The 12,971-nt window shown below is 38.7% G+C and overlaps 1 protein-coding gene across 1 annotated transcript in view; it reads right to left on the bottom strand.

Moving 5' to 3' along the window:
• LOC119898160 (collagen alpha-6(VI) chain-like) overlaps positions 1-12,971 on the bottom strand; it is a 63,214-nt gene that overhangs the window by 18,172 nt on the left and 32,071 nt on the right. Inside the window, 4 exon segments of the mRNA XM_038712344.1 lie at positions 1,286-1,339; positions 3,163-3,228; positions 7,593-7,655; positions 10,717-10,770. Coding sequence (XP_038568272.1) covers positions 1,286-1,339; positions 3,163-3,228; positions 7,593-7,655; positions 10,717-10,770 — 237 coding nt within the window.

The raw sequence follows: 12,971 nt of genomic DNA on the forward strand, positions 1-12,971 counted from the left end.
GACAAAAGAGCTGTCCAAGGATGTCAGGGACAAGATTGTAGACCTACACAAGGCTGGAATGGGCTACAAGACCACCGCCAAGCAGCTTGGTGAGAAGGTGACAACAGTTGGAAAAAACACAAAAGAACTGTCATCTCCCTCGGCCTGGGGCTCAATGGAAGATCTCATCTCGTGCAATGATCATGAGAACGGTGAAGTATCTTGTCAATGACCTCAAAGCAGCTGGAAACATAGGCACCAAGAATACAATCGGCAACACACTACGCCGTGAAGGACTGAAATCCTGCAGCACCCATAAGATCCCCCTGCTCAAGAAAGCACATGTACAGGCCCGTCTGAAGTTTGCCAATGAACATCTGAATGATTCAGAGGAGAACAGGGTTAAAGTGTTGTGGTCAGATGAGACCAAAATCAAGCTCTTTGGCATTAACTCAACCCCCAAAACACCGTCCCCACCGTCAAACATGGAGGTGGAAACATTATGCTTTGGGGACACCCCCAATGCAATGTTAATGCTAAGGGGGCAGGAAAACATTGCATCAAAGCGACGATGGACAGAGCCATGTACCGTCAAATCTTGTGTCGTGGATGGGTATTCGAACATGACAATGACCCAAAACACACAGCCAAGGCAACAAAGGAATGGCTCAAGAAGAAGCACATTAAGGTCTTGGAGTGGCCAAGCCAGTCTCCACACCTTAATCCCATAGAAAATCTGTGGAGGGAGCTGAAGGTTCGAGTTGCCAAAGTCAGCCTCAATACCTTCATGTTTTACAGAAGATCTGCAAAGAGGAGTGGGACACATGCCTCTTGAGATGTGTGCAAACCTTCTGGCCAACTACAAAAAACGTCTGATCTCTGTGATTGCCAACAATGGTTTTGCCACCAAGTACTAAGACTTTAATGAGACTTTTGTCTCATTAAAATGCAAATCAATTTATAACGTTTTTGACATGCGTCAGAATTTGTTGGCTGTTTTTCTGTCTCTCACTGTTCAAATAAACCTACTATTAAAATTATAGACTCATCATTTCTTTGTCAGTAGGCAAACATACAAAATCAGCAGGGGATCAAATAGTTTTTTCTCTCACTGTAATAGTAATGACAAAATGTAAAAATACTGAAGTCCTGCATTCAAAAAGAACAGAAGTATTATCAGCATAAAATACCTCTAGTGTCCTGAAATGTAGAGAAGTAGAAGCATAACATAAACACCGTATACTGCAGATGGTCACAGGCATATATACAGTGTATGATAACACAAACTGGACATCAGAAATCTCACCGAGTTTCCATCGATTCCACCCTCACCTGGCCGTCCGTCCGGTCCAGGTGGACCCTGTGGATTTAAATACAATGTGATAAGAAAAGGAATATAGTAAAATTATTTAGGACTCATGTAAAGTTAAAAGCTTTGTTAAAATAGAGATTATTTTGCTGTGAAAAATTCCCAACCCTGGGTGCAGATTTGTAGACTATTGGAGCTGACGGTTCAGGAAATATTTTGGATCATCCTTTACACCTTTGTTGGTTATGTACAGTCTCTAAATACCACAGTACCCAGTGTGTTGCTGAATTGATCCTAAAACCTGAATTTATTCAAATTGATGATTTTTAACAACCTCTAACTTTAACCTATTATTAGCTGCAAGTCTGAACCCTAAAAGTGGGAAATTTTCTAAAACGCAGCAACGACGAGTGAATTGTTCTTATGACCTCATTCATACCTCATTTTTTGAGGGGGGTGCCTACAGATTGCCCTAACTTTAAATAAAGTGCTTCCCATATATACTTTACTTGGGTGAGCCACACAGGTAACAGCTGCAAAATCTGGTGACTCATTTTAGCATTTTGCAGAGAAACACAAAGACAGATGTTATCTGGTATTACGTTACAAGACATGGTGGAAATTTTACAAGCACGGAGCGACAGTGAAGACACCACTGTAGATATCACTCACTACCACTTTGGTTTTGAGCCACATGTGGCGTACCTGCTGCTGTGAAAACAGAATCGCCGGAGAGTTTATTAAATGTAGAGCTGGGCAATACGGCCAAAAATGTTATCAAAATAAAAAAATTACATTGTTTGATATCAATGATTATCAGGATAAATTTCAATCATTTCTTTCAAGTTCAAAGGCTGATTTTTGCTCCTGAGTGAAAGTTGAAGAAACCAGATAGTTAATTGTGGTTTTAAACTTTTCGGCAGAACAAACACTTGATGCCAAATAAAGCCCGATCAATATGGATTTTAGGGGGACGATGCCGATATTGAAGTGAAAAAGAGCCGATTTATGAGCCGATATTTAGATTTAGAGAATGACTGGGATAGTAGACCACTTTACTGTATAAACTACACTTAGAACAGGCCGATATTGAAAGCTGGTATGTATGTGGGCTATAAAACTGTTTCCTAAATAGATTATGTTAATAAAATAGATTACATGTTCACTTTTTGAGACTGTTAATTGCACATCAATAAATATTTGTTGCTGGAAGGTGCAACTTTTCAGCCATCTGTAAACAGAAAGAGTGAGAGAATAAGCATGTGTATTTCACTTTACACACTGCCATGTTTTCAATGTAGCACATTCACATCCAGTTCATCCCTTTACCAGCACTCTTTAATTCTAGCCAAAGCTACGAGAAACTATTTGTCATCATTTGTCTAAATCATGCCGCCTAGGATGCAGTGAGCTGGTGTTGAATGCGTCTAATACAACGTGACTCTCTACAGCGAGGACCTGCAGCTTTGAGATTTCATTTAAATATCGTTATATCTATAACCGGAGCCGTTACGGCTCAGCGTTTCACCTCTACAACATCACACAAAGAGGAGCTACAGGAAGCCGTGTTAAATTCTTCTTCAGCTCACGTTTATTTACATGTCCGCTCCGGTTTAATCATTTCAGACACGCCGACTATCTGCAGACAGGCGGCTCCAGATATATTTACCTTACTATACTAAACTATAGTTTAGTATAGTAAGTAAGGTGAGTTTGCAGTGAGAGGCCAGAGCTGAAGGTGTGTGGGGAAAAGAGAAGTGAAGAGATTCAAAAGGAGGTGAGGTGGAGAATGAAGTAGAGTTAAAATGGTGAAATAGCCCACTAGAAAAACAAACAGGGTATGTTATACACCACTACCCTGGGATGTTACTTACCGGTAAACCTGGGTTCCCGGGTTCTCCTTTGGCTCCCGGAGTGGTGTTATCAGCGCCCGAGTCGCCCTGTCAGACAGAACACAAAGCCACAGTCTTATCTCACTAAGTCATAAAAGATGAACTCCACAAAGTGTTCAGTGGAGCTTCCAGCTGTGTTTGGCTGTACGGCTGTCTAACAGGAGTAACAGATTCTTGTTGTCTATATATTGTGTATATTACAGATATTTACTGATGTCCTTCTGAAAACATGATGGCAGCTTATTGTGCAGAGATGCGGAGAGCTTTGCCAAAAACTAATTTGGAAGGACCCTCTCTTTGTTTGTCTATTAGCTGCTTTTCTCAAGCAGTCTAAGGATTTGGTAGAGATCTGCAGGTCTTTGCTTTTAGCTCAAGGTTTTGTTTATTATGGAGGACCACTTCTGACATAAAGGGAAATAAATACAGAAAAATAAATGCTCAAATAAATAAGCATCTGATTAAATGCACAAAAAATATAAATGTAGGCAGTAATTAAATTATACAGTGAGACATGTATATATCTCTTTTAATGAGCTTCACCTTTGTAATAATTACCATATTTATTTATTGTCTGTTATAATCTTCTGCTTCATTTAGTAATTACTTCTTTTTTTAAATGTATTTATTTATGTTTGTATTTTAATATTTTTGTTTGTTTGCATTTTCTACCCTATTTATTTCCCCCATGGTATTTATTTCTGCCTGTCCTTTTTCTCTTTGCATTTCTGCCTCATTAAGCAAATGAGGAGGGGCTGTGTCTCAAGGGGTGAACTTCTCTCCTATTAGTGGACCAGTCAGACGGGAGAGCTCTACTTTACCCGCACACAAAAACAAGCATGCTCCTCACACAGTCCAATGGCTTCCTTCAGTGCACTGAGGTATTTATAAACTCTATTTGAAGACAATACTACATGTCTTCCTTCTTTTTCGCGTGGACGCTCTGACCTACAGAGTTTTCATTTAGCAACTTACATGGCTACAGAACTACAGGGAAGTGAGCCGTTGTTTGTCAGCTAGCCACAGCTAAATCTGGAGTGCATTCATATTCGAGTATTTACGGTAAATGCTCCCACACGGACCAGCTCGTTGCTGTGCTACTATCAGCTGCTGTTTCAACAAATACGGCATTCAGGGTAAAAATTCAACCGTGGTGTTGTGTCGGGAGATGCACTGACTTAACTAGCGGTGAGAAATAAATATTATGAATAATACATGTAATTTGTTAAGCTATGAGGAGAGGAAAAGTTCGCTAGCCGCTAGGCAAATTTATGTAGTGTTAATATCATAATACGTTAGTCACCACCGCTAGCTTTAGCCCTAACAAAAGTAAACTAATTTTGACAGTTATAAAGAAGAATTTCATGATTCTATTAAATGTGATTGCTATTAAGCCGTGTTTTATGTGTGGTAATATAGTCAGTTTAAAGTCAACTTTTCTGCACTTAACCAGTTGAAATGATTTAATGTAGGCAAGTTACTGTTCTTTTATGTCTTGCACAGAAGACAGACGAGGAGGCATGCAGAGAACGTAAATACAGAGGAAGAATGGGAGAGCAGTACACATCTTATCGTTCCTGTGTGATTACAGAGCATGGGAAAACAGTGGGTACTTTTAATACAGCTCTAATATTACTGTGTAACTACTAGGAGAGTAAAGGTACATCGTACCAGACCATTTCGGTACAGGACTTTCGGGATGTTGCACATGCGCACCGAATGCAGTCTTTAACATCATTAGGCTTGTTTTGTGTGTGGAACTTATGTAAATTCTGAGTTTCCACATGGACATATTAAGTGGCGGATCAAATCTCCGCCTTGCAGCGCTACACAAAGCGCTGCTTTAGCCCCGCCTCTCACCAACTAGTGACTTAAACATCACGGCCAGAGCAGAGAAGCCAGAGCTTTAAGACCCTCCTTATTTGTTAAGGTCTTCTGTTTGAGAACACTTCTGTTTCCAGTGAAATACATCAAGTCGATAAGACAAAAGCAGCGGGCCGACATTTCTCAGCAGTGATCGGGTTTGTTTCTGGCAACACGTCAAAGTCAAAAAATGAGCCCAGTGCAAATGCCTTTCGGCATTTAAACAGACTTTTATCTGAGCAGGCCTTCAAGCTGGGACTGATGATGCTCATAGACGGAATAAAAGAAGAATGCTGCACTGTAATCCATATTATACATTTTTTATTATATTTTATTAGCTATATGTGGTGTTGAAATGAGAATATTTTATTTAGGAGAACTTTTTGCAGCAGTATTTTATTTCTTTTTTTTTTATATAATTTATTCATGATGTGTAATTTGGAAGTTTGTTTAAATAATTGTAAATTAATTTGGATGTTTACAGAAGTTCATAATAAACCAGCATGTTTGCATTTTCCCCCCTTACTGTACCAAAAATAAACCGAACCGTGACTCAAAACCGAGGTACATACCAAACCAAGATTTTTGTGTACCGTTACACCCCTAGTAACTACAGGACAACAAGGAGGAGAGAGAACATTCAAGATTTTTTACATCTGTCTGTATAGTTTATTCATCTTGTGTAATGAATGAAAATAAATAGGCCTACTAGGCTCCTCTCTACTTGGACATTTAAGATTAGCTGTATTTGATCCACCTTCATACACATGTGACATTACGGTACAACTTGAGAAAGGTGAGTTGTTTTCCGCTCCAGCCTGCCTAAATGAAAAGCATTTTTGGAAATAAATGGGCTTTAACAGCTGCTGCAGTGCAGCTATTAAATTTGAACTTAATATTCTAAACCATGCAATGAAGAAGAAATGCATAATAAGAAATGCAAATTAAATCCTGGGACAAAATCTGTTCACAAATACTGTACAGCATGTAGTCTAATGAACAAGCCTTGTATTATAGCTGACTCGGGCAGTGGAACGTTTCATTTTTTAATTCACCTAGTCATAGTTGTCCACAACTCAAATCAGAATTTAAGGAGAAGACTTCCTATCAGAAAGGAAGGTATTTCAATGTACAACTGCAGTCCAATAATTTTCCTGACATTTCCCCAGCTTCTCAAAAACAACGGCTCCCTTTAACGCAGTTCTGTGTCCGTGCTTGCAGCAAACTGAAAACAATGTCTGAGCGTCCACACGAAAAGGAAGGAAGACATGGCTGGTAGAATTGTCTTCAGATAGAGTTGCTAATCACTTCAGTTCACTAAAGGAAGCCATCTCTTCTGATTGTGTGGGGGGCAAGGCTTGTTGATGTGTGAGTTTAGAGTGGGCCTCTGCTGTCTGACTGAGAAGTTCACCCTTCAGACACAGCCCCTCCTCATTTGCATAATGGGGCAGAAATGCATAGAGAAATGTAAAAAGAGGAGGCAGAAATATATAACCCTTGTGGAAATAAATAGGGTAGAAATGCAAAGGAAGAATAAAACAGACAAAAATATTAGCACACATAAATAAATACATTTAAAAAAATAATTAATAAATAAAGTTGAAGATTGTAAACAGACAATAAATATGGTAATTATTACAAAGGTGAATAAATAAAGAAGCTAATTAATTGTGTGACCTCGCTTGCTGTGATTGGCCCTCTTATTGCAGGTGAACACATGAGAAAAAGGCCCTCAGAGTGATACATTCTGCAAATTTTGCACTGTTTGTGTTCGGTAATCTATACTTTTAAATACGTGCGATTTAATCTCCCTGAAAGTCACACTCAATGTGTGAACAGATTTACAGAGTTGAAGAACAGATACATTTACTTTTTGATAAACCGCAAACGTTACTGACTGTATCTGTAGTTAGTTAGCTCGGTTAGCCGGGCGGCTAGCTGTCCTAGCTGAGTCAGCCCCGGGGTGCTAGAGCCAAACCCGGCAAGAACAACTCAGTCCTGTATACCCTGTCGTTAAACTATCCTCTGCCTCGGAGACTGTGTTTGGTCCCAGTCCGGCCGTAGTGTTCACTCAGTGAGAGCTGAACCAGTCTGCACAAAGTCTGCATGACGGGGAGGGGGGGGGGCATAACGCACATTCAGCGCTATTGGCTACTGTAAACGCCAATCATGTTTGCAAGTCCCTCCCTGTCTTTGTGTTTTTATGCAGAACAGCACATTCATGAGAAAATCAAATCAAAACATGTATATTAAAATCTTTAAAATGTCATAAGAACAAAATGAATCAGTCATTTGTTGTTTGAATGAATCCTTAGGCCACACTGTATACGATTTAATAAAGTGTTATTTTTCTCCCCAATAACCAACATAAAAATGAATCGTGATAAGATCGTGAATCGTGATTCTGCTTGAAATAAACCGTGATATGATATTTTTGCCCTATCGCCCACCCCTAGTGGGAAGCTGGTGAGGGATCATGATTGTTGGTGTGGGAGTCGGTGGAGGATCTGTGATGACATGGAGTGAAATAAAAAAAAAAAAAAAAGACTCACCGGATCTCCTCTCAGTCCTCGCTGTCCTTTAGGCCCCGTCTCCCCTCTGATACCCGGGATACCCTGAGGACGACAGTTCAACCTGTCAGTCAACCAGCCGGAGGTCAGAGGTCAACACCTACTAACAACTGAAATATATGAAGACATAACATCTGCTGTAACAGTAACTATATTATTCATATTATTACTAACTTTCACACAGGTGATAATAATGTAGGTATAAAATGGCCATTATTTATACTACAGGGTATATACACAGGAATCCAGAAGTGAAATTCAAAACCTTTTAAGACCTTTTTCAACATAATTTAAGACTGCCGCGCCACTATGAGCTGTAACCGGTTAAGTCAGCCTCACACCTTTAAAAGGGGAATTGTGGAGTTTTTAAAAGGAATTTAAACATATTCATAACATTTTATTACCTATACATGACCAGGTTGTAACCTCATCTAAAAATTGAGGCATTCACCAACTTTCTCAGTTGCCAATAACAGCCTGTAAAGGCCTACTGTTTTCTATGTGAAGGACTCGTCGGAAACATTACTGCAAAACATGTGATTTTGGGTTTTAGTTGGTTCAAACTAGATAATGTTAGCTTGCCTGCAAACGCGGACAAGCTGATAACTACCTCACATAGTTGTAACTTATTTTCAGTCACAAATATGTAAAGCGTATGCTGTTGGTTGCAATCTGAAACCTTACTGCTAGAAGCCACTAAAAACTACACAGCCCACCTCTGCATCCTAAAGCTGATTTGTGTAAACTTTAGTAAAACAGATGTAAAATAGAACAAGGGGAACGTGTGTTCTCAGAAGGAGGAGGCGGCCAGAAGCAGCACATATTGGCACAATGGCATCCTGGCTCTGGCTAAATCTTTCCACTACAGTGGCTCGATCCAGAACCTGGAGGAGGAACTAGTACAAATGAGTGTATTAGTATAATATTATAACATTATATTAAAAGTACATTGTTAATATAATAGTAAACTGATAGTTTTATATTTATGTTAATTATATGTTGTTAGTATATTCATTATAATCTATATTCTACAATAGTTTAGTATATAGTTTACCACTATTATAATATTAATTCCAGTTACAGACGTTTCATTTTGTGGTTGTTTTTTTATTCATTAACTTTGTGAAAGAAAAATATTCTACAGTTAGTTAGTCTCTAACTTTAATTTTAAGTAGGCTACTAATTCGTCAGTAATCATAACTATTTAGGCAGAAGGATTAGTTCAACATTTGGAAAGTTTGCTGTAGCACATCAAACTTTTTTTTTTTAAATCCCGCTCCATACAGGCTGTGATCTGTAATCTGTTCACGAGAAGTGACGATGACGAGCGCATCGGCTTTATGAAAAGTCAAACGTGTTTTAATAAAAAGGCACAGATGTAGCTAAATAGCCAGCTAACGTTAGCCAAACCAATATGCTGCTTATATTCTCCCTGTTGTCTGCTGTCTTACCGCTTCACCTGCCGACAGCGCATCTCGCTCTTGTTATTGAGTAACGGGGCTGTTCAAGCAACCACAGAGCTCAGTCCGACCATGTTTTGAACAATTAGCATTGGGGATCCGGCGTGGTGGAAGGTTACGGTCTGTTGGGCTCGTAAATCAGTTTTCCGGTTCCATTTTTAGGGGCGTATGAGTGTGAAAGGCTCGCACGCAAGATCCTAGATCCCTGCGCCTAACGTCACACAAAACAACAACTCACTACGTTCTGCCTGTCTAGTAATTTTGGCTATGCAATATAAATAAATATGTTCACCCACACTTTTACCATACAAACTCTTTGGACAAAAAGGATGTTCACATGGACAAAAATATCTACAAAATTTAATACCCAGTTAAATGGCGATCAAGACTTTTTAATGGCCTTAATTTTCGCAAAATTGATTTATTACCTTTTAAGACTTTTTAAGACCCCCGCGGACACCCTGTACAAATTTTTATTGTTTAAAACCCTTTCATGCATGAATCACGACAGCCTCTGTTGGGATTTTATTTCCTATGTGTTTTTTTATTGCTCTTTAGGCATGAAAAACAAAATTTGAACTTTTGAAAAAAAAAAATTAACAAGTTTTCAACTGAAGAAAAAGTTATTTAATAAAACAACGAATTAAATGATATCGTATGTAAAAACTATATTTTTAATGCTGTTAAACAAATGTGGTCTTTTAACATATTCTAATACCATTTAATCAAATGCAAAAGCTTTGAACCTCACTTCTGACTCTGTCATTCTGAGCATCCTCAGCTCCACTATCACTGCTGCTAGCATTTGGTGATTTTCCTATTTGTGGCAGCCATTCATCATCACTGCCACTAGTAGAATCCTCATTCGATTCTGATGGATTTGCTTCACTATCCTGAATGCTTTTCTATTACTCGCTGCTCGCAGCTCTACAAAACATAAAGACACTAAATGTTACTTAATGGAAGTACTCCGCACAAAATATTGTTTTTGTTAGAAATACTGCAAGTTTTAGATTCTAATAACATAATTCCACTGATTTACATCCAAAACAATTACTGCACATAAAGTATTTTCAAGAACAACAAAGTCTCACTAATAGTTAGGTGCAGTGAAATACAGCCAGCGATGCATAATGTCCAATTTAGTGGTCAGATGATTTCCTTCCAACATAAAATCAATACTTGGGAAGTTTAACAATCGTATTAGTTGTTACTAGATGTTAACATTTTATTTAACTGCAGGGGTCTCCTATAATTGAAAGACTAGCAAGATTTACCTGAGGTGCTTAGCGTTTCTGATCAACCGTCGGCCATCTTGGTTGTGGCAAATTTAAGTTGCACTTAAAACGGCTTGCCAGACGGTGGCAGTGTATGACATGACCGACTAGCGTCCACTGTAGTGGCTGATGTCAAACTAGACTATCAGAACCTCTGCCCATAAAGTTAAACAGCCTTTGAATAGCTGTCCACTGTAGTCACCACTACGCTTGAAAGGGTTTTAAGTATTATTTATTCTAATCTATGCTCTTTATACCTGAGCTGATTAAAAAGCTAAACATCCTTTAATAAAAATTCTGTCCACAGACCAAAGACAAAAGACTAGTACCAACGTGCAGGGAAATGAAAAATAAACAAGTTTTTTTTACTGGGTTTCCTGGGTGTCCTTTATCTCCTCGTGCTCCATCTGGTCCCGTCTCTCCCTGCAAACACAAAACCAGAAACACACCTCAGTACAGAGAAGATAAAAACCCACATATCTAATGTATTTCACATCATCTGACTTTACTAGGTTCGCTAAATCGCTACAGAAATCATTATTTTGCCCCCCCCCCAAAGTCTCCCACTTTTACATCTTGTGTCCCTGTCTACAAATATCAAACCTGTAGCCAGAATCCTGGGTTAACATTTAGGTTTGGGTATCATTCATTTTACGTTTCCAGTACCAAAAACAGTTCCCTTAAAGTGATACACATACCAATAATAGTAGAGTATAGAGTACTTCAATCGATACCGTGTGTAAAATGTCACCTATGATGTCATAGTAGTTGATTTGTATTATTTTTGTTGTTGTTATAGACGAGTAAGGTGATCGATTCTTTTGTTCTTATCTCAAATAACTTAGAATTTCCCAATACTTTTAACTATCAGATCCTCCTCATCCTGATTAGTTCATCCTCACTGGTAATATTATACGGAAAAACACTACAGCTTGGGAATTTCTTTATATTTGAATGAGAGGGGAGTGAAATAGTTTAGTGACCAAACAATTTAAGGTATTTTGCTGATACGTGTGTTGAACGTAAACAGCAGAAAATTATTTTGTTAGCTTTCAATGAATAAACTGAATTACACTAAAGACTCAAACAGCGGAAAGAGAGGCTGCACGTCCATCCGATCAAACCAGCTACACCTCAAGCAGCTGCAGTCGGAGGCTCCATCAGTAAAATCAGCTGATCGCTGCTGCACCACAAAAGCCTTTAATTGATGTGATGGAACGCAGTGAAACTAACAGAAAGTCAACATTTTGGTGATAAACTTGCAACAGTGACAAACATGCCTGAGACCGCAGCCGAAGGGGAGCGGCTGTGCAGGCACATTTCTTTCTTTCAGTGTGTTGCTATGAAAGTCATTTTTGCCGCAATTTATTTCATCCCAGTTAGATTACTGTTACTGTTATATTTAGGGCTGAGCCAGAGAATTATCTCACCACTTCAGCTGGTACACGACACCACTGCTGGACTTTAAACTAACACAAGACGACAAGATCACATCAGTCCTGTTTCACCCTCTCTTCACTGGTTACCAGCAGCGTTGGGCAAGTTACTCAGAAATTGTAATATTTTACTAGTTACTTATTACTCCTTAAAAAAGTATTATTACTGGGTGATAAAAGTAACAAGTTACATTACTTTATTACTTTCCAGTGTTTCCCACAGAATGATGGGGGGGGGGGTTCATGACAGAGGGAGGGAGAGAGAGATAAAAAGAGGGAGCGAGCGAGGAGGTGGTGCACGAATATGCTCCTCAATAGAGCTCCTTAATCAAATACGCCTAGTAAAAAAATTTGAAAATCAATATATGGCGGTCAGCATTGATATTTATACAAATTATAGGCTAATTACGGGAAACACTGCTTTAACCACCCTCCAACAAAGCAGTCTCTCCTGACCTTTTTATTAATATCATTAATAACAGCAGCAAGGAGTGTGGTTTTCACAAAGCATATAGCCTAGGCCTAACACTTAACACCACCGGCTGAAATAAAAAAAAAATAAGGCAAGTAAATCTAGACTTATGAATAGCAGTTTCTCTGCACATGTAGCCTCGTTCTCCTTTCTTCCTTTAGTTTTTGGCTATAAGCGGACATGAACAACAAAGTCCGGTACCGCTGACCTGACGCACAGTCATGGATTCACGCCCTGCCTGAGAACCTGAGGCTTTCAGGATCGAAAACATCTTTTACAATCATAAAGACAAGAGAAAGACATAACTTTACAAAACTTCCTTCTTAATGTTACTGCATCCTTATGGTCTAATATGTCATTTTTTACTGTATCAATGTTGCAGAATATTTTTTTTTTAAACTTCATATAATTTTAAATTTCTTGATTTTGGTTTTATGGTTTTAATTCATGTTTAATTCAAGCCTTTTGTAACTCTGCGTTGCTGTTGAATAAAGTTTATTATTATTAAATTGTCTGTGCATTGTCTGATGTATTTGTTAACATTCTAACTTTGACTGGATGTAAAATCAATAACGGGACTGATGCTAATTTTAAATGTGTTGCTTTTTAACGGCACCCCTGTTTGTAGGCGTTTGTTTTTCAGATCAATCAAGAGGAGTGCCTTTGATCGTGTGTCATCTAATACAGGGAACTGGTTCCGGTCTTGACTTGATCTC

The sequence above is a fragment of the Micropterus salmoides genome, unplaced genomic scaffold, assembly GCF_014851395.1.
Source record: "Micropterus salmoides isolate LMB-PRFRI ecotype aquatic unplaced genomic scaffold, ASM1485139v1 Ms_hic_scaffold_11, whole genome shotgun sequence".
Classification (NCBI taxonomy): Eukaryota; Metazoa; Chordata; class Actinopteri; order Centrarchiformes; family Centrarchidae; genus Micropterus; species Micropterus salmoides.